Source organism: Strigops habroptila, chromosome 2 (assembly GCF_004027225.2).
Source record: "Strigops habroptila isolate Jane chromosome 2, bStrHab1.2.pri, whole genome shotgun sequence".
NCBI classification, from domain to species: domain Eukaryota; kingdom Metazoa; phylum Chordata; class Aves; order Psittaciformes; family Psittacidae; genus Strigops; species Strigops habroptila.
The window spans coordinates 105,552,965-105,575,717 of NC_044278.2; the positions used below are offsets into that span (position 1 = coordinate 105,552,965).

Genomic DNA, 22,753 nt, shown 5'->3' on the forward strand with positions numbered 1-22,753 from the left:
TGCTTGCAGGTAAATAGAAGAGCTGGAACAAAGAGGGAAAGGAAGCAAAACAAAACACGTTCCCCCTTTAAACCATTCTTACTATAATGGCTCTTCAGGGTGTTCCCATTCTTTTCCACTTTTTCCTGCTCAAATCTGCTATAAAATTATTCCTTACTCTTTTTTGTACCAATACATTTAATTGCAGAGCCATCTTGCAAAAATGGCTTAATGAAATGATGTCTTTTTATAAAACCTGAAAAAACCTACATCAGCACAACACAGAATCATAGAATCATAGATGGGGCAGAGGTAGGGAGAAAGACAGTTTTACAGAGGCATGCAGCTCCTACAGATGCATCTGCATTAATGACCTGGTTCAGATCAGGGCAATTCTGAAATCCATCCTCAGTTCACTAGGTGTTGGTTCTGTTGTTGGAACAGTTTTGATGCACAAAACAGGATTACATTCAAAGAAACATCTCTGGCAAGGTGGTTGGACTAGATGATCTTTACAGGTCCCTTTCCAATCTAAACCATTCCATCAGATGTACTCCCAGTGCTTACTGGGAACACCAGGTTCTGAATTAATGTGTTGGACAGAAGTTTCTGTTATGCAACTACTACTTTCCATACAGTGGAGGCACTTAGCAGAGGGGAATAAACTGATCCAGAAGAAATCTTCCAAACCACATATGCAATCATAGAATCATTTATATTGGAAAAAGACCTTAAGATCAGAGTCCAACCGTTAACCTAGCAGTGCCAAGTCCACCACTAAACCATGTCCCCAAGCACTATACCTACACATCCTTTAAATACCTCCAGGGATGGTGACTCCACCACTTCCCTGATTAACAATTCTGATCTACCATTTTTCTAACAACATGTAGATGTCAAATGTCCCAATTTCTGAGTCACAGGAGGAACGGGTGGGGGGGAATAATCAGGGAACAATTCATGCTTGCATCTTCAAGGCTTCAAATCCTCTATATAGGAAGCAAACATGAATAAATCTTGTCCAAGATGCAAGCTAGAATGTCTTTAGGTAACAGACTAGTTCCAAGATTTGCAAAGCTACTCTGTGAATTGATGTATTAAGTCCTTACATAAAGTTTTTGTTAAACAAATGCTAACTAGCAAACCCCTAAAGAAAGTTGTGGTATCTGGAAAAAAGTTTGCTACCCATCTTCTTACATCCTATTTCTGAACTATAAGCAGTGTTTTTCAATCTATGATCTTCAAATTATATAAATGAAAGCATTTTTATCATCAGTGGGCTTAAATTAACTAAGCAGAAGTCTCCACATCCACTGGAAATATTTCAGAAATCTGGAAATCAGAACAGATGGAACACCACTGATCCAGAAAAGATGAATCTATCCTTAGCAATCTTAGACTTGTATTGTGTAGAATATATTAAACATGTTTAAGATCAATTGCTTCCTGTCACATTATCAATGTTTCTAACAGGTAGGGTTTAACTGCTACTGACAAGATATTCTAGAAGAAAAGGAGACATCTTCCAGGCAAGAAGAAAACTGAAACTTAAAAAGGTGGAAAGGCTTTCAAGATGCAAGTACAAAACCTCATAAGTGACCTGCACCTACCGTGTTTCAGGCTTTTTCTTGCATAAAAGCCATTTCCACTATAGCAGTCTTCCCTCTTTCCTCCTGTTTATTCTCGTGTTCTTTTTAATTTGTTTGGTGTTTTTCTCCTTCCCTCTTACCTGTGGCAGCCCTTCCTGCTTCCTTTTGAATCTACTGCTCTATTTTTCACATACAAAGTCCACAACCATAAAAAAATCCTGTATATGTACACCTTGAAATAAGTATCTCATATCCACTTGTAAACCTGCTTTTCGCTCCCTTCCTCCGAGTGGGTCTTTTTCATCAAGTCCTTAAAAGGGCTTCCAGCCACTACTCCAAATTCAATCTTATTTCAATACTGCTATGGTCCAAGCCTATCACACTTCACTCACACTGGCAAAGTTCTGGTGTGCCTCTGTTAATCACACCAAAAATGTAAGTTCAATAGCTTAAGGGAAAGCACCTGCTGATTTTCTTAAGATACACTTTGCCCAAGAAAGGCACTACGTTAAGATAACAAATGCTTTAAGTTCTCATCCACAACTACTTGACCATCTGTGATAAAACAATAGTCATACCCCATGTCTAAGGGATCAACTAGAAGCAGTGGGAATGTTGGGTTTAGAAGATTAGGAACTGAATTCCTAAATTACTCAGAGAGACATCCAAACTACAAAACTTACCAGCTTTCAACTTCAGGAGTCAAATTTTGAATTCAGTTTCAAGCTTAACACAACCCCCCCCCAAGCTAACATCCAACTTAAAGCTTGGCTTCATATTGCCATTTCCATAATACAATATGAAAGGTATTAATGCTTGTGCAAAAATACATTTGGTAATACATGACCAAATTGAAGAACTGTACCTGCTGAAAACAACTTACAACATCCCCAAACACGTGTTTTAATGAGTATATGAACAAGTTATGAAATCATGAATTAACAAGGGTCTATTGCACCTAGATTGTACTGGGTTTAAATTCTCCTTTCAAAATGACCTTAACTAATCTGAAGTTAAACCTGTAGCAAAAGCAATTTGGCTTTTTCCCCACTTTTAGCCTAACATGGCGGCAGAACACCACTATATGCTGGAACCTGGAAGATTTTAAATTACTCATGTGAAAGTTTAAATTCTGTAGAATAGCAATTCCAGAAGACCATTCATGGCTGCTCCACTTGGCTTTCAGCAATATCTGTTTACTGGCTAAATCAGGAGACAATATACTGCTATTTGCACAGAGATACACAACAAAACCAGAAAATTCAGACTAATATTGTATGATATAAATACATATTATCACAGGTGATCAAAGAGCAATTATAAAGTGTGTATAAGTTACTGCAGGAACACGCAAGTCTACAAGTAACTTGGACCCTGTTTTGGTAAGCATTGTAAACACTAAGAATTGCTCAGTATGCAATGAATTATGACAGCTAGCTACTTATAACTTATGATCAGACTTTCGAATTCTCTTTTTCCGCACATCAGATTATATTCAGATGGCAAGACAACAGATCAGAAGAAGACTTCAACAACCTTGACGCATTAAACTGGTCACAGAACTCCACAAAAAGGTATAAAAGTTGCATAGATATGCCAAGCTTTAGTTGTGTCAGTTAAAGGAGTAGACTCAAGTCAAAGAAAGCTTTGCTTTAGATACAAATACTTATGTCTCAAACCAGTTAGGTATCACTAACTGCTAATCTGTTAGGTAGGTAAACTATGTCACCGATCATATTTTATTCTGGAGTCACAGATACAGTTGTGATTGGGATGAAGAGAACCAAGATCTTCCATACGAATTAAGCTAAAATACTAAGCAGTGCCACTGCCAAAAGTATTTTAATCCAACATTCTATTATTTATTTTCAGCTTTTAAGGAAATGCCAAGAATTGCAACTTACCAGGATTATGATGAGTCACAGATTCTCCATTTTGAAATACATCTCCAGCCACGTTCATTCTACCAGGATTGAAAGGTCCTACACCAGTCTTGGTCTGTGAAGTCAAAGATGGGGTGTATGTTTGCATATTAGCACCAAAATTACTTGACTGCAGTCCGTTAGATATATCTCCCAAGCTGGCATTCTGCAGTGAGGTTACATGTGTAATCATTAAGTTCATGTCACGCCCTTCAGCATTTTCTAAATGACCATCACTCACAGAGCTCATAGCACCTGTTTCTAATGTAGTAACATTAGCAATCTGAATTTCAGAGTCTGGTTCTGTGGTTATACCACTATTACCTATTCCTGAATTTACCTTACTTCTCGAAAAACTGGAAGCTGAGAATTCCATATCGTTGGTTCTATTTTTACATTCTGGAAGTCTTCGTTCATTAAAACTGGACACATTCTTCTCTTGTCCTTGATTTGTTTCAAGGTCTTCTTCATCATCAATAATAATAGTTTCACTTACACTCCCCTTCTGAGAATTTAAATCTTTTGGAGGAGAAAGCACTTTGCAATCATTCCCTTGAAGTTCTTCATTTTTTGATGATGTAAAAGCAGCGTTCCTTTGATCTGCTATCAGTGATGTGGAGTTTTGCGGAGGTTGTATAGGTTCAATAAAAACTACATCATCATCGTCTTCTACAGGTGAGTTTTGAAATTTATTAGGCCTAGAAACTAAAGAACTTGGAGGGCCTCCAAATGTATTTCCTACATTTGCAAGACCTGCTGCCATGGTGGTATTCCCTAGCAGACCAGGAGTATGTTCAGACAGTTCTAATCCTCCCAGAGGACTCGTGTCCATTCCAGATCTGCTGTTTAAAGAAAAAAATAAAGCAAGAAAAAAAACACACCGAACTTCAGAGTAAGATAAAACTTTCCAATAACAGTTCTTAAACACACCTACAGAATTAATAGTTCCTTTCACTTTGTTTTCTTACTAGATGTACTAGATGATCTTTAAGGTCCCTTCCAACCCAAACCATTCTATTATTCTTCCTGAGATCACATAAAGAAAATACAGTTTCTCTATGCTCTTCTTTCAACGTCTTAACATTCATTTACTTTCTAATCCTACACTAGCAAAAAAATACTGCCATCACCAACATTTCCCACACATTAGCTACACATCATTAGTTTAGCAATACATATATAGGAAATAGAATTTTTCATATTTATTACATGATCCCAATTTCTCAGTCTCTTTCCCACCCATATATGCACACAATGATGCTGTAACACTGCTTTTACTATACTGCACAGCAAGACCAAAAGTTAGACATGCAGCAAGAAAATTTGAATTCCTATTAAATTTCATTCCTATTAGAAATATGTAGAATTAGACTGAAGCATACATCCAAGTGCCTAACAACAAAGAAAAAAAAACAAAAAACCAATGTTGTTCTGCATAACAACTTTGAGATCTTACTGATTTTCCTCCAACCCCACACTGCCAAAGCTCCTTAGGTGGCCCCAATACAACTAGAGCACAGAAGTAAGCAAGAGAGATATGGAACTGCTACACGTGATGAGAACAGATACATTATTGAGCAGCGGAAGGTGCGCGGCAACCTCCACTACCAGAGGCAGCTCATTTGACAGCTTGACTTAGTATCTCCTGTTCCACTGCAGCTTTCAACAACTTCATCTCTTTTCTTTTTAACAGCAAGTGATGCTTCTTCAGGCTCCTCCCCAGCAACTACTTTGCCTGGGGGTTACTGTTTGCTTTTAGTAATTGTTCAGTTTGGGGAATCTGTTCTTTATAATTGTCAATGTTACCATGAATTTAAAAGAATATAAAAGGCAACCTCAAGGAATTTCTGTACATGTAATTCCAAACCAGTACATAATAGGTGCTGAAGGACCTAAGGTCTCTCTAAAAAACATCTGTACTAAAAAACAGTAAGTCAAATCGATCTTGATACACACAACAAGAAAAAACAGATGTAATTCATTATAATTTGGCTATGTCTTGGGAGTATACACTAATGAGCGACATCACTGAGTTTTTGTGAAAGACTAAAAAGTTTTCTGTGCTTTTTTATAAATCCTTTATAAAGGAAGGTAAATAGAGGAAGTAGGAATATCCTGCTCATCAATACTTACCCATCCAGAAATCCACTGCAATCTGTTTACCTTAGTAAGTTGCTCCAAGAGCTTTTATTTTCTTTCCTGTGAGGAACCTGCTCTTCTTGTATCAGCTTGCTGCCCTCCACAAAAGCAGTGTGTTCTGAAACTGGGTTAAAACAAACATTAGATATCCAAAACACTTTCTACATCCCAAACCTCTTCTACCAACCATGTTCATTAAACTGACTTCCTTCTAAATGCACAACTGAAGTCCAAACCTGACTTCTACCACTATCATAGAATAGTAAGGGTTGGAAAGGACCTTAAGATCATCTAGTTCCAACCCCCCTGCCATGGGCAGGGACACCTCGCACTAAACGATGTTGCCCAAGGCTCTGTCCAACCTGGCCTTGAACACCGCCAGGGATGGAGCATCCACAACCTCCCTGGGCAACCCATTCCAGTGCTTCACCACCCTCACTGTAAAGAACTTCTTCCTTATATCTAATCTAAACCTCCCCTGTTTAAGTTTGAACCCATTACCCCTTGTCCTACCACTACAGTCCCTAAGGAAGAGTCCCTCCCCAGCATCCTTACAGGCCCCCTTCAGATACTGGAAGGCTGCTATGAGGTCTCCATGCAGCTTCTCTTCTCCAGGCTGAACAGCCCCAACTCTCTCAGCCTGTCTTCATACGGGAATCATCATCCTACAATCCTACATCCTAGAGAGAGAATCTTAGTCTATGCAATGATTGCCATGGGTAAAGCAGCAACAATACTGTTTATTTGAGATTTTCCATTCTGTCACATCACATTTGCAGAATCTTGTGTTTGATGCCTTATATATAGATAGTAAAAATACCAATGTTTGGCAAGAGACAAACAGACATATCCACAATTAAGTAATCAAACACACAATTAAGAAGTATATCTGTACTACAATTAAGAAGTATATCTGCAATAGAATATTAAGGAAATAAACGTTTCAGGTAAACTGAGCTACTGCAAAAAGAAACCTTAGCAGTTACATTTCTTTGCTTTTTATCACGAGAACCTCCTTGATGCTTGTAGCAGAATATACTATGCTAAAATTAAGATATAGCAAAAGGAAAATTACAGAACACTCATTATAAACCAGGCTTACAGTGCAATATAAACCTCACATTGCTAATAATTTTCAAATTGTATACATGCGCTGCAATGATACTTATCACAGACTCAGGCATTCATAGCTTACATTAAGACATGTGATCATTCACAAGAGACTGAAAATGTTCAAAGTTCAAGCCTATATTTATTCTTCAGGTTTTATAACAGTCATTAGGTTTCCCAGACTTGGCAGCATTTCTAAAATAGAGAGTATCAACTTCTATGCATTTACAGAATTACTCAAACCCTCTTGTCCATTAACTGAGCGGGAGCAGTTGGGGGAGAGCAGGGGGAAGGGGAGGGCGGGTGTGCAGCAGGACACAAACTGGGGACAACATGATCAAAAACAAAGCTGTGAACCAGTTTAGTTGTAGAAGAGAGGCGCCCACCTTTTAATTCCTTCCTAAGTTAGCCTTACAGCCAAATGCCATTATGTAATAGCATTTGAACTGCAATAAAGGTAACATTCACTTTGAATGAAAGAGGTTTTCTGGAAAATAGTAAAATTGTACTAGCAATGTAGTTGGCTCGTACCTCCCTGAAAATCAGTCAGTTATACTGAAGATTAATTTAATCCAATATTCTCTTTTACCTATCTTGTTGTTCCCTCTAGGGCTGAATAATTCAAAGTTAGACTTCTCTACATGTCAGCTTTTGCTGCAAAGAATTAACACATTCACTGATTCTTAAAATTTCCCAGGTTTATTCCATATATTTTCTTTCTCTAGAAGGACAAAAGCATCACAAGCACACAAAGCTTTTAATAAAAAAAGTTTTAAATATACCTGAACAGATGGGAGCAAAGAAGAAATGAGACTATGCCAAGACTGCATCTCAGGCCTGACTCAAACCCTTGCTATTCCTATTTTTATAGATCCTTAGAAGACAGACAAAGTTGGGCTGATTTACAGTACATGCACATAATATGTAGCAAAGGTAAGACCAAAAACATATCTTCTTGCCTAAGTATTTTTTCCACAAAGGCTCTCAAAAAGGTTTTAATGGCCTGTATTGGTAGGTATGACAAAAATAAGACAAATTTATGTGCTGTTGGTCTAGAGTCATAAATAAAATCTGTCTATTTTCCCTCGCAAGTATCAGTTCTTACCAATGCTTAACTCAACAAGAAAATTGCCAAGAAAAATCAGATTTAAAAAAAAAAAAAAAAAAAAAAGAAAAATTGCAAATTTGAGTAGCTTGTTTTCCTAAGAATGCTAGTACCAAGGAGAAACACAAAAACTCCATAGTCAATGTCACAGTCAGTATTTCTAAATGGAAAACTACCAAAAAAGGAATGATCTACAGAGTTAAAAGAATAGGTTTAGAATGAGAAACTAGGAAAAACCTTACACCTCTCAACTGGTAACAGCAAAAGATGCTTAATAATAGAAATACAGTTGCTAGAAACCTGTAAGATTGTAGACTCATCACTGGATGAATTGTTGAGACTGAAAAATAACCCAAACAAAACACAAACTGGTGAGACCTAGTCTGCAGAAAATGCACGGTTCAATAGCAGAATGAGCTCAAGGCTTAATGGTGGCACACAGACTCCAAATTACAGCTGGATGGAAACAGAGGCACTACCAATACACAACAGTCCTTCCTGAACCAGGCTTTGTGTATCCTCCTCATAGATGAGTGGCCTACACCACTCATCTAGGAAAGTCTTCACGCTGAAACAAACAACAACGCCACAGCTACATTCAAGGCCTAATTGCTGGAAGAAATAAAAGGCAAAATGCAACCACTTCTCTAGAAGGATAGCAAATACTACAGCTTTTATGACAGACAGCTAGGTAATACTCCACAGGCCAAGTCTTAACTTCACTGTTTAACAACAAAGAGTTTTAAATTTATCATGAATAACAGAAATTGAGGGGTGTGTCTGTACCTAGGAAAAAAAAAATGGCAACCCCACTTTAAAAACAAAAAAAGAGGGCAGAAAATGGAATTTAAAAATCACTACCAAGTGCCATTAATAACACCCGGGATGAAGGTGACAGAAGAACACAGTCATGGTACACTTGACGCAAAGTCACAAAAATTGAAAGGGGTCACTGAAAACCAACCAAAACTACAGGGTCCTTGAAACAGTCATCCAAAGTAGGACAAAACAGCATGTGCAAGTGCTTCCATATAAAGGCTAGAAACTTAACAACAAAAAAGGAAAATTTGAAAGACTACTTTTGGGAGAATACATAACTGAGGCATCTTCAAAAGTGAAAATATGAACAAAATACAGGAGACAGTAGTATACTAAGATACAAACATAGGGCTAAGAAGAGAGGGATTGATTTGCCTCAGTGAAGGGATACTACTTACTGCTAGGAAAGCATTGTATCCTAACTAAATTATTTACCTCAACAGGTACTGTGCTGCATTTGAATTCCATATCCAAATTACAAGAAATAGCATATTAATAGTATCCTGTTACATAATGGTAACAGCATGTGTGACGTAAGGGGAACTACAGACACTGCAAAGTACTAACTGAAGACTTCGACTACTGTTGTGCACTGAACGATGGAGACAAATTCTCATAACACAGCCAACTGCAACCAGCTAGAACACTAACAAAAGGAAAACCAACTTCTGGTCTAGTTCTGAGCAACACAATACAGTTTAAGATGTAATTATCCAGATAGCACTCCAGAAAAACTTATTTAAATTCCCAGGGGAATTAAAAAAAATAAATAAATAATAAAATATTACCTCAATATTTGATTTCAAAAAGGAGAACAACATGTGAGGAACCCAATTAAAAGGAAACAAAATGGAGCAGCCAGACAAAAATAGTCCTCGAGAGCATGGAGGCCATTTACAAATTCACCATATTAAGTAAATAACCAATTCAAAAAGACCACCCCAACAAAACATGAAGACTACTATAAGGAAGTCTCTGAGCTACAAAGATGCCGGAATTCTTGTAGTGGGGAGTTTCATATACGTTTGTCCTGTTCTTTACCTTTTGCTAGGCATGGTTCAAGACAGGCTACTGAGCTATGCCAGAGCAAAGGTTTGTCCAAAATGCCAATTCTTCGCAATTTTACAAACAGTAACATTTTTGTAATCAAAAAGAATAGCCAAGAAGCCCAAACCGCATTGATGTTCATTAAGGAAAAGACCAGGGAAGACCACATCTAAGCTCTCTTTCTAGGGGTCATGTCAGAGGGAAAGTATCATAGCAAACTGCTAACAGAATAGGATTTTAGAACAAATCATGAGGGCCACATGGCAGTCACTTAAGATTTCTAAAGACAGTCAGCAATCTTCTATTTCAGTATCTGTGACCGACTACTTCAGGAGAGGGTGAGAACAACTGCCCAAATAATTACAGTCTACAGTCCTATCTCGTCACTAACAGACTGATAGAAATTACAGCTAAACAAATATACAAAAGAAAAAAAATATATACGGGGAAAGAATTAACATGAGCTTTGGAAAAGAGGTAGAGCCTCACAGGACTTCTGCAGAGATCTTTTGAAAGGTTCATATACCTGTTGACCAACCCTGATTAAACTGGTATACAGCACGTAAGACTTCCAAAAGGCCTTCAAACACATTCCTCACTAGACTGCAGTGGAAGATGATAAATCTACAAGGAAAATAAAATACATAGAAGATAGAGAGCTTATTTGTGTGTTGTAAAAAGGCAGCCAGTGAAATAATTAAGCAGCCTTAATAACCTATTATCCAGGAAAACATATTCTTTTCTTCATTGTGGAGTCACTGCTGTAGAAGGCTACAGAGACCTGAAATGCAACCAGGTCAAATAGGGATTGGGCAAGCAGGAAAAATTTTCTCATGACTGTTAAACAAAGTGGTCCAAAGGCAACTCTGCAAAAGTTCTTAGCCAGCCAGCTGCTGAAAACCAGAATACAGCTACGGGGTGTGGGGAAAGGGGGGGGAAAAAATCACACTATAGCTGCCAGGTTTCTATTCTTAGACATCACTGATGCAAATGCAAACAGGTTACTGAATTGTCTACTAAGCTAGTAGAGCAATTAATCTTACCAATAGAGGAGTATTATTATTCTTACATGCAGAAGACTTGCCACTAGCCTCATGGAAGGTTTACCCACCTACCAAAAACCTGAATTTTGGACTACGACTGCCAGGCTGATTTCAGCTGGGGGTGGGAGTCAACATCTAAGCAAAATAATCAGGTAAAAGACTAATCTGAATGCCTCTCAATGTTCTGTGAGGCTGTATGTTTTGATGATCAGTTCCTGATCCTGACATTTATTTGACCATAACATCATTTAACTCCTTAATTCAGCTACTTCCAAGAGTTCTTGGCCTTATCACAGAAAGTCACTTTTTAACACTTGACTTTCACAAGTCTGATGATCAAAGTCTATTGCGAAGACTCTATGCAGCTATCAAGCAGCTCCCTAGCTTAACAGTATGCTGTAATGTCTTGCTACAACTCAGGAACAGTCATTCGGTACACAACCAAACGTAACTACATACCACGGCCTCTTGGGATATCAACGATCAACTGAACCCCAGTGACTAACAATGTCTGCCACAGTTCATCCCCAAAGCAAACAACTCTGATTAAAATCACCTTTAAGTAGCTCTTTTACATTGCAACAGTCTAACAGTCCAACTATACCCACTCATAAGGATTGAAAAGTGCTCGAAAAGCTGAAGTAATCCAATATTTTTAAAGGGCTGCAATTTAAGCCAGCTTTAAGCTAAACCTGAATGCTGTTACTGCAGCCTCTTCTCAATTTGAGTAGTAAAAAACATATACCGCGTATGGACAGACACCTATGTGACTAGAACTCCATGTTGGGAGGGTGGTGGTTGCAAGGCCCTTCTGGGTCATCAGATATATAACTCTTACTACAGGCAACCACACAATAGAACCATTTCTGTTAAACATTCTTACTATAAACATTCAGCATTTTTTGTTGGAGGTGGTGGGTTTTTGGCTTCAGGTTTTTTCCTCTTTATAACCTTCCTGAGGGATATCTAGTCATTGATCCTAGGATTTTATGCTCAGATATATGGTAGATCTCATTTACTGTCAACTTTCACATCTGACTTTAACAAAAGTTTTAACACTTCTGAAGGTCCACCTAGTTATCAGGTCCACAGACTCATTGTGTTATGCTATCATGTGGCACAGTTGTTTCTGCAACCACACACATAACTAGACAAAAGCTGATCTAGCTGACAGACTTTCCTGCTGGAGCTCCTTTCCAGCCGGATCAGCTCCCCAGAATTGAAATTTCTGTGCAATAACACTAACAGCTATGCCTGAACCCAAGAGGATTGGTGCCACAGCTCTGAACTTCAGTGTAGAGATCATTTTAGTAGACAGGATAGTTGTGACAAGCCGAGTGCCACAGACAGAACTGCACTACCCTGACCACAAATTCTGCATAAAACACTCCAAAATGCACATACTAACTGACAAGGAAGCAAGCAGGGACAGACTGAATATTAAGACAAATGCCTATCCACTCACCACAATCAGTAAGGTATCTGAAACTTGTAAGACTTCAAGCAAACCCAACATACTACATTATTGCCACAACAGCACAACTATTTCAGCAGCTTACCAGCTTCACAGACAAATCTTGCTAGCAAGTTCAACAAATACTTGCACACTTCGGGCTAAGCTCAAGTGCAAGTATTCACAACACCAAAGTAAAACAAGGGGCAGTCTTAAAATATTATACACATTCATTATAAATATTAATCAAGAGTCTGAATAACTTATGACACTAACCCATCAACATATCTGTATAGCTGTTTTTTTCAGAACACAGTTAAGAGCTTTCAGGAACAATATACTAAGTTTATGTTCACAAATCTAATCTATCCATTGTCTGAGCAGCATCACCGCAAAAGGCTGAGATCTTATTACTTCAGCCTAGAGACACTACTCCAGAATTTATTTTCCAGTTGGTTTGGAGCCACTTCAAATTTCATTCTTTCCTCAGATTTTCAAAGGAATTGTATGGACTGAAGAAATTAGCTTACTAAAAGTCATTATTTAACACCCAAAATGTATTTGCCACATAGATGTCAGGGAATTAAAGAGAAAAGCATACGCACACGAAGACCTGTCATCTAGCAAAGACACAACTAAGAACAGTAAAAAGGCAAGATCAACATAATGGAAGAAGTATTTTGAAGCAGTCAAGTCAGTAAATTTTAGCTTTATTCAAAAGTGAATAAAGTATTTCAAAGCTGAAACTAAAGCTTACTGAAAACACGCAAACTTCAGTATCTCCCGAGCAACTTATCTGCACTGCAGCCACCAGTGTTATATGTGCATGCTAACATCTGGTTTCTAACTGATATCTCCAGAACATTTGAATACGTTAATTTAACACAGCCTTTTCCTTAAGTCTTCGTACTCCACCAGAGCCAAGAAGTGCTCTTCTGTATGCATGAACAGAATCAAAATTCAGGGTCAATCTCAAACTTGATTCTATTCAGGGTCAATCTTGAATGCAAGTGTATCCACACCAAGGATACTACAAGATTGCTCATTGGCGAATAAGCAGCACTCAGCATAGCACTTCATGGCAAATTGAAATCATCATGTGGACTAACTATGCGTAAGTTTAGCGCAGCCATACCAATATGTATCTTCCCCCTTAAACACACACTTTCAAAGTATTTCATGGCTGTTTAATCATGAAAAAGGTGCTGATCAGCAAAAACACAGCACCACTTCTAGTCTTAAAAACCATTACGTGTAATGCTGTAGACAGTAAATTTTATCTCTCTACTACTCAAGCAGCAACATGCTTGAGATCCTGTATTATAAATGGAATTGAAAGGTGAAAAAATACAAAGAACCGAAGGACCCACAGAAGAAGTTATATCTAAATGCTTATCTATTACTTATAACCAAATGCTTATCTATTTCCAGGAAAGCAGGTAACGGTACACCACAGCAACAGACTTGAAAGATGACCTAAGTGGAAAGGGAGCAGTACAGTAGAGAAACACTATGCTAAAGATACGAAAATAGGAAGAGAGCAAGTAAAATACTGAAAAAGAAATAACAGAATACAATGTGCAAAGAGGCCAAACTGTCGTGTGACATAACTTCAAAAACTGTAAAACTCAGTAGGAAAAAACATACGTACTGAATTGCTAGATTAGAAACAGACCTGAGAATAGTAAAATTATTTAGATGCCTGGACTGGGCAACAGAATACAGGCCTCTGATAAATGTCAGTGGGTCACAGCACACATTTCAAAAACATGCCTTACTCTTGCTCCACAGGGACCAATGAAGATTAACTGAGAATTAAAATCTACGAAGTTCCTAGCTTTTGGTAGCATTCAAGAAATTAAATTGAGATAGTACTAACGTATACTCCCTTTAAAACAGCATTGAATTACAGGTCCTACGACACATGATTGGAAGTATCATGGAACTACAGAACGGTTTGAGTTGGAAGGGACCTTAAAGAGCATCTAATTCCAACTCCTCTGCCACAAGCAAGGACACCTTCCACTAGACCAGGTTGCTCGAAGCCCCATCCAACCTGGCCTTGAACACTGCCAGGGATGAGGCAGCCTCAGCTTCTCTGGGCAACCTGTTCCTGTGTCTCACCATCCTCATAATGAAGAATTTTTTCTCAATATCTGATCTAACCTCTTTCATCTTAAAGCCATTCCCTCTTGTCCTGTCACTACATGCCCACAACAAAGTCCCTCTCCAGCTCTCTTGTAGGCCCCCTTTAGGTACTGGAAGCTGGTCTAAGGTCTCCCCAGAGCCTTCTCTTCTCCAGGCTGAATAAACCCAACTTTCTCAGTCTGTCTCCACAGGAGAGGTGCTCCAGCCTCTGACCATCCTTCATGGCCTCTTCTGGACTTGCTTGAGCAGGTCCACGTCCCTCTTGTGCTGGGGTCTCAAGATAGTGGAGTAGAGGTGGAGAATCACCTCCCTCAACCTGCTGGTCATGCTGCTGGGGGTGCACCCAGGTCATGGTTGGTTTCTGGGCTGTGAGCACACACTGCCGGCTCATGTTGAGCTTTTCATCAACTAACACCCTCAAATCCTCCACCCGAGGACTGCTCTCAATCCAGCCTCTCCACGGCTTGTACCTGTGCTTGGGATTGCTCTGTTAACTGATGTATTAATGCTACATCATTGTTAGTTAGTATAGCTACAAGTTAGTATAGCTACTAATTAGAAAAGGCTCTAAACTAAGCAAATATTCTATTTCCCAATCTTTCATAATGGGTATAGTTGCATTGATTATACTTTTGATACAATTGCATCATGATTACAGCGACTATACTTTTAAGCACCTAACATACACAAGCAGCACACATCTTTCAAATTTGTAAAGTTACTAGAAACTGGGGGTACAGCCAGCCACATATAAACCAATCAAATCTGAAAAAACAACCAGAGACAGAAAAGAGGAAAAGAAATCTCAAGCATGAGGATGAGGCTTACTAGATTTAATGCATCCTGTAGAACCTACATATCTAGAAACTGAGCAATTTATTAACCACAGTAATGCTAATTCTGTTAAGTTAACCTTCCCTATAAAGTATACCTTGAAAAGTCAGTACATTTGAGATCATTTTAAGAAGCTGTTTTTAAACAGTATTTCACGCAGTTACATTTTATAAGTAATTTTACCCAAACAGCACAAATTCTTATTTTTGTGTTATGGGGGGAGAAAACGTTCAAATTAACTTACAGTAAGTAAAGCACTGCATATCAATGGAGACCATCTGCCTAGTTACTACATGGTATCAGACTTAGCTTAAACACTTCAAGTTTAATAGAACAGCTGATGTTGGAAGAGACTTCTAGATATCTCCTTATCAAATCCACACCAGCTCAGAGCAGTGGCAAACCAGAAATGAGTTCCGCTTTTGAAGTTATGTCAGCTTTCAATATCTATAAGGATACAGATTCACCAGTCTCTTTGGTAAATTTCCCCTCTTCCAGTGTTTGACTATCTTAGCTATTCAGAATTTCCCTTGTTGCAACTTATACCCATTACCTGCCATACCATCAGTGTGCATCTCCAGGAAGAGCCTGGCTTCATCTTCCCTCTATCTTCACATTAATTAGTTGAAGACAGCAGTAACATGTCCCTCCAGCCTTCTCTTTAGACTGATCACATGCATCCCACTCAGCTTTTCCTTTTCATTGCTGCAGCCCTCTAGGCCAGTGGCTCTCCACTAGGCTTGCTCCGGTATATCAGTATCTTTATTATAACAGTACCTACCCAAAACTGGACTAAACATTGCAGATGTGGTCTACCAAGTATCAAACAGTGGGGAACAATCACCTCCCTCAAACTGCTGGCTACACTCCTGCTGAATTCAGCCCAGTATGCTGTTCGCATTCACCTCTGCAAGGGTGCATTATTCATGTTCAACTTGCTACCCAGCAGGACTACCCTAAGTTGCTTTCTATCCTATCAGTGCCCAGAGTGTACTATTCACCATACATTTTAGAAACAAAGACGCTTTATTTGCTGTCAACAAGGACTTTAAATGCTATTCTTCGTTAGTACTTCCTCTTATTTGGTTAAGGTTTTTCAAATTTTTTTATTTTAAACTAGCATACAGTCTGCATTCGTATACCTACAGCCCATGAAACAAGTTAACTGTGCACATGTAACCAGTAACTGACATGCCTAACGGCACGCTCCCAGTTTCCAAGTGCCTGACTGCACAAATTTTTTTAACTAATGCTGGTTTGCATCTACTTAGAAAAACTGTCATGCCATAGTTTGAAAACAAGTGGTTTGTAGATAGACGATTTTCCTTAACAATAACTAGCATCAGTTAGTAGTCTCAACCAGATTCTTCATCCCCAAGAAACACTCAAGTATCAGCTAAAAGCCTAGTGTTTCTGGGACAAACTTCTTCAACACAGTTTACCCGCAGTGATGAGCATTCAATACATCTAGTAATTCAGAACAAGGAAAACCAAACGTAATAGAGCATGTGACTACTATGCTATACAGAGGTGGGAAACCCATGTAGACTATGACCAAGTAAACAGCTAGTGAAGATACAGTATAACAAAGGGAAGAAAAATCTTAACATTGTAAACAAAATAAGAGAAAAAAGGAAGGCAGAGAAAAGAAAATAAACTAGCCACAAAATAGTTCAAGTTCTATGCTGAGGTAAGGTTGGCAGGAAATGGGATCCAAGGCAAGAATGGATACGGTCAGCAAGGCAAGTATGATAGGTTTTCACAGCTGCAGTCGCTGGCTGGCTGCAAGTTACATTATGCAATCAAGAATCCAGCTTATTTAACTAGTTTTAAAAAGTAAAAGGTAGCTTTATTTTTAAACAAGATGCATACTGTATTTGCTAAGGCTGCAGTTCCACAACAATAAACCACATCCAGTCTAGGACAGGACTACTGTGGTTTTGAATTCTCCCTCCTCTCCCACTTTCTTTATCACAACTCCTTCTCTCTATTTACAGCCAGTCTATCATGGGAGCTAATGTGGTAGAAAGCTCAAATACAAAAACCAGCAAACATCCAACACCTACACATCCCCTCCCCAAAAAATTCATTTTTATGATTCATGGTGCTAAACTGACTCAAAAAAAAAAAAAAAACAACAAACCAAAACAAAACCAAAACCAAAAAAACCCCAACAAACAGAAAAGGCCAGTGCTGGTACAAATAAGAGAGGATAATGACAATTCTAAATTGGGTTGGTTTAAACAGTCATGCAAGGAAGCAGGTATGCCTATTAGAATTTAATCCCATGGAAAATATACTATACTGAATTTGTTCTAAGTCAGTATTCTGTCTTTTGAGTCCAAATCTGCAACTAAAGACTTGCACAACAAAGCGTATTTGAAGCCCCCGCCTCCCCAATCTGTTTAACTTTGCTAACTCTTCAAATCCTCTTTAAACTTCCTACCTGCTGAAAGGCTACACACTTCCCTGTCTGAATTTGTATCGCTTATGTAATAATCAGCACTCACAAATTAAGCTTTTGATTAGGGGGGTGGGAAAAACAATCTATTATCTTACATGTTATTGTGTGCACAGTCTCTTGTAGACCAGGATTAAGTCACACCCTAATCTATTCTCTTCCAGTTGAGGATTAGACTGAGTTTCTACAGTCTGTTAGTAGAAAGCATGTTTTCCACTTGTCCTTAAATTATTCTGTTATGTCTTCTCCAAACTCTCCAATTCTTTTCAATTATTAAAAAATGCTGGACTTAGTTCAGTTCATAATTGCTGTACTATACACAGTTATTAGTCAGACCATCTCAGTATTTCTATTTGCTAATTCTCTGGATAGAAGTATATATAATGATGGCCAAACACAGTGACAATGGCAACAATTCCAAGACATATCCAACATTTTGGCCTGTAAAAACCAACCAACCAACCTTTGCTGTGCTCCCCATTTTCCGTCACTTCTAGATTGCAATTATTTATTACGTGTATGACAGAACTTCATACCTGGGCTTTCTAGATACAACTTGGCTTATTTAATGAGGCACCATGTGCCACAACAAAACCTCACCTTCTGAATGAACAGTTTTCAAAATAACACAACCACCACAAGCAAAGCTAAATAAACAGTACCCCCACCACCCAAAACCAGTGCACACAGAAATGCTATTAATTCAAAACACGTCCAGTAAATTCTTCCAGCTTCACAAGAATTCTTAAATGTTTATAGGATGGTATATTTACCATCAATTCTTGCTCAAAGAAAATGATGAAACTATTTCAGGTATAACTGAACATTAGGTCCTCTTCCCCCTTCCACACACACTTTAAAAAAAAAAAAAAAAAAAAAGAAAAAGAAAAAAGAAAAAGGAGAAAAGACACTGATGCCACACCCGTATATTGCAACTCTTATCACAGGCTCCTAGGAGCCAAAGTTATGGACATTACACTAGCCACTGTACAAACACAGAAGGAGACTGTTCAAAGAGCAAACAACCTAAACATAAGGGACAACAGATGGAGAGAGACGAAAAGGAGAATACAAGGAAACCGCACCACCATAAACAACAGTTAGAATTAGTTCTTGTTCTAAGGATGGTGTGTTTGAGTCCCAGGGTGACAGGAAAGGTGGTGGTCTGGCTTTGTTTTCAGTAGGCTTTGTTTCCTAAAGTTGGCTTCTTTTGCATTACCATGTTGCAAACTGCTTTAAAGAGTGCACACAGGGAACTTCTCCATGCATGAGTAGTATCACAGGAGAATGAACAAAAGTGTGTAACTACCCATGATGTCACTTCCTAAACGGCACTTAAAATCTCATTAACAACAAAAAGGACAGATAATACCCTTCACAGCTAAACCCCAACTTTAATTAAAGGCAAGTAACCTGTTATTTTTACAAACATAAAATACAAGATGCAAAAAGACCAGTCAGTCAAAGCAGAAGACAAGGAAAGCACTCTCGTTCAGGATTCTTAACCCTTATCATCAAAGCAGGATCATTTTTACCACAACTGTAAGAAAAACTGTTAACCACAAAATAGAGATTAAAATTAAGGTATTAGATTTAGTCATGTGATTTATTAACACAACTAACAAACACTTAAGTGTTTATTAACAATTAAAAGACAGCTTACTACGTGGAAGAAAGCTGCAGTCTGTTAGAAAAGTAGCATGTGCTGCGCCGAAAACGAGGGCTAGGTTACGAGCTTAAACCAACGATCTCATGACAATGCTGTCCTCAAGTGACAGACAGCACGGAGAGTTTTCTCCTTGTGGGAAGGAAGGGCTGCCTTTGTGATAGGAGCCTGAGCTAAAGGTCAGACGTCCATGAAGAGAAGTCATAAGCACACACTGAGATTTAGCTGGTACAGAGGCAGCAAGTCCAGAAGAGAGAGACTTGAAGGTCATCCACACAGAGATGATAGCTGAGTTTATGAATGAGATTAACAAAGTAACTTTTAGAGAAATTTAATGTAGTAATAGGGGTAAATGCCAAACTGGAGAGGTCTTACATGAATCTAAAGAAAACGAACTCCAGAAAGCAGCACAGTTTTCACCAAGGTTAAACTTTCAAGGGGAGGTGGAGGGGAAGTTGCACCATGAATGGGCTTTTGTTTAGAGTTCAGGACTGTTACATAGCAAAGACCCTAATGGAACACAACACGACAATATGCTTCCAACAAAAGTCTGCAGGAGGAAAACAAACAAACAGGTCCATGTTTCTGAGAGTGACTATGAGCCATAACAGGCCTAAATTAGAAAACGGTACACAGTTACTCTAAGAGTTACGCCCAATTTTACCATCTTCTCCCAATGCCATTTTTCACATCAAGAGAATTGAGGAAACTTCATGTAGAAACCCCAACACGAACTCTTCCATAATGATACTGTCCTTTCCTAATGATCTGCTTTCTTTGCTGGCCCCCCAAAGTTAGATTGGTGGGCTATGGTGCAAGTAACTAAGCAACTGTTCTATCAGTTAACACTGTATGACCAAGTGCACATCACTGCTTTGCATAATCTATTAAACAGGGGAAAAGGTGGAATTAAAACAATATCCTGCTTAGCATGTGTCAGTAAGTATTAAAAGTAATGAGTAGGGACTGTGCCTTGACAGACTTTGGTACAGCACTAGGTACACAGATTTAGGTATTACGGCTTTTAGAAATTACAATGATAAAAACTGAAGGGTTCTTACAGTCTTGCAAGAGTTCAGGAAAAAAGTTCATGAACCTTTATGTACACTTAAGTACAGAGTGACTAATTCACTGATTTTAGATAAAGCAGTAACATACTAAGTGTTAAGTATTTGACAAACCCAAAACTATCCTTTCTGCACAACAGCAATGCATGATTAAGTAGTCTCATCTCAGACAAACAAAGGAAACAAAAGAACCAACAGAATCCTCTTGTGCTACAAAGGCTCAGTATGGTTGGGGAGAGCAGTGGTAATGCCCAAGTACATTTCAAACCATTACTGCAGCTACTCTGTTCACAGCACTGAATACTTGCTTCTGCACCTCTGCCTCGGTGATGAACCCCCTCAGATTATTCTCCAGTGACTGATGGTGAACGGAGCATAAGAGGACGTTATGGTCAAGGTAGCTCCAAAGGCTTGGGAAAAACAGGAAAAGATGGAGTGCTTAAGAATTAGGACAAACTTACAAAGCATAAATACCCTCTGAACACAGAACAGCTTGAAAGAAACATTGGTGGCAATTGGTCAGTTGACCACAAAATTGTATAATCCATTATATTTACGTTGGACAAGTAAAATCTGAATTTGTGGTCTGTATTATAACCATTGATTGAAATAATTTTGTTCTCATAGCAAACTGGAGTAAGAAAACAATTTTCATCATTGAATCTATGAGATACTTCAGGTGAAAGCATGAGAACCACTCAGTGGACAGTTATGATCTAACCTGTCTAAAGGACAGCTACTGATCTTATCTATTGCAACTGCTGATGTTTGTATCCATACAAACATATAATCATACTTTTCTGTGTGTGAGTCCCACCGAACCCCAGTAGCAGAGTTTCACAGAATAAATAGGATTTTTGTCTTAAAATAGATAATTTCTGGAAGCTTGCAGAAGATAAAAGCCTTAAATTGCTAAAACAATTTAAGTATAAATAAGTGACATTAAAATAATTAAATCTTTCAGGTTGGAAAAAGACGTTTAAGATCATGGAGTCCAATCGTAAACCCAGCTCTGGCCAAGTCCACCACTAAATCATGTCCCTAAGCACCGCATCTACATGCCTTTTAGGCACTTCCAGAGATGGCGACTCCAACTCTTCCCTGGGCAGGCTGTTCCAATGCTTGACAACCCTTTTGGTGAAGAAAGTTTTCCTAGTATCTGAACTAAACTTCCCATGGAGCAACTTGAGGACATTTCCTCTTGTCCTATTGCTTGTTACCTGTGAGAAGAGACTGACCTCCACGTTGCTACAACCTCCTTCCAGATAGAGAGCAAACAGGTCTTCCCTGAGCCTCCTTTTCTCCAGGTTAAACAAGCGCAGTTCCCTCAGACACTCCTCATAGGACTTGTGCTCCAGACCCTTCACCAGCTTCATTGCCCTTCTCTGGACCTGCTCCAGCACCTCCAAGTCTCTCTTGTAGAGAGGGGCCCAGAACTGAAAACAGGACTCAAGGTTTGGCCTCACCAGGTACACAGGCACAATCCCTTCCCTACTCCTGCTGGCTACACTTTCTAGTACAAAACAGGATACTCCTGGCCTCCTGGGCACACTGCTGGCTCATATTCAGCCAAGCCAACCAGAAAAAAAATGAATGCTCCTTGGCCATCTCAGTGGGCGTAAGGGATGGAGATCCACATGGCAGCAAGACAGAACTGTTGACGCATTAAACATCAGGGAAGCATGGGAGAAGTCACACACGAATTAGGGCTTCTCCCCAGAAAAGGCAGCAGGTTAAATAGCTCAACTGAAGTGAACATACACCAATGCACGTAGCATGGGCAACAAATGGGAGGAGCTGGAAGCCATTATGCAGCTGGAAAACAATACAAAACCAATACAGTCCAATGTTAACTGAAGAGCACATGCCATGCAACTCCATTCCAGAAGTCTCACACTGCTTCCTTCCACCTAAAATTTCTTAGGAATATAAAACACTCTGAACAAACTTACAGATCTTGGTCCAAAATGAAGACTTCTAATGCTAGCATCTAAATTGAGCAAATCATTCATACACAAAGTTAGCATCTACTGCCAGGCCCATTTCCCAGCAGCACATATGGTAGGCTACAAGTATGGAAGAAAAGCGAGGTTTTCTCTGAACTGTAATCTCTCAGAAACTCAGTTATCCTCCTGGAGCATTCACCTAGTAAGTTTAAATCACTGAAAGCAAGATAAAGTTAAAAAGAAGTTAAAAAAAAAAATTCAACTGTTGAGTTAAACTCAACAATTTCAGCAGACTATAAAACTCATGCAGCACACAGGGCTTTAAAAGCCTCATGAGGCATGTATGACCTCAAACTTCTTGGAAGGGACAGCTTACTAGTCTTTTGAACTCTTCTGAATTTCAAGTTTCAATCCCTTTCCACAGG

General features: G+C 38.8%; 1 protein-coding gene across 23 annotated transcripts in view; it reads right to left on the reverse strand.

Moving 5' to 3' along the window:
* Positions 1 to 22,753, reverse strand: part of ZMYM2 (zinc finger MYM-type containing 2) — an 83,596-nt gene that overhangs the window by 57,209 nt on the left and 3,634 nt on the right. For 5 of the 23 annotated variants that reach the window (XR_003990058.1, XM_030476488.1, XM_030476500.1 and 2 more), the window contains exons 3-6: positions 8,145 to 8,184; positions 5,624 to 5,753; positions 3,831 to 4,329; positions 3,473 to 3,566 (exon numbers count right to left, since the gene is read on the reverse strand). Coding sequence is in view for 21 of the 23 variants with exons in the window: in XM_030476488.1 (XP_030332348.1) it covers positions 3,473 to 3,566; positions 3,831 to 4,322 (586 nt within the window). In the remaining 2 variants the exon portion in view is untranslated. Of the gene's footprint in view, positions 1 to 3,472; positions 4,333 to 5,623; positions 5,754 to 7,270; positions 8,120 to 8,144; positions 8,185 to 22,753 lie in introns of those variants that run through there. The other 18 variants (XM_030476491.1, XM_030476478.1, XM_030476479.1 and 15 more) reach the window with 11 other exon arrangements.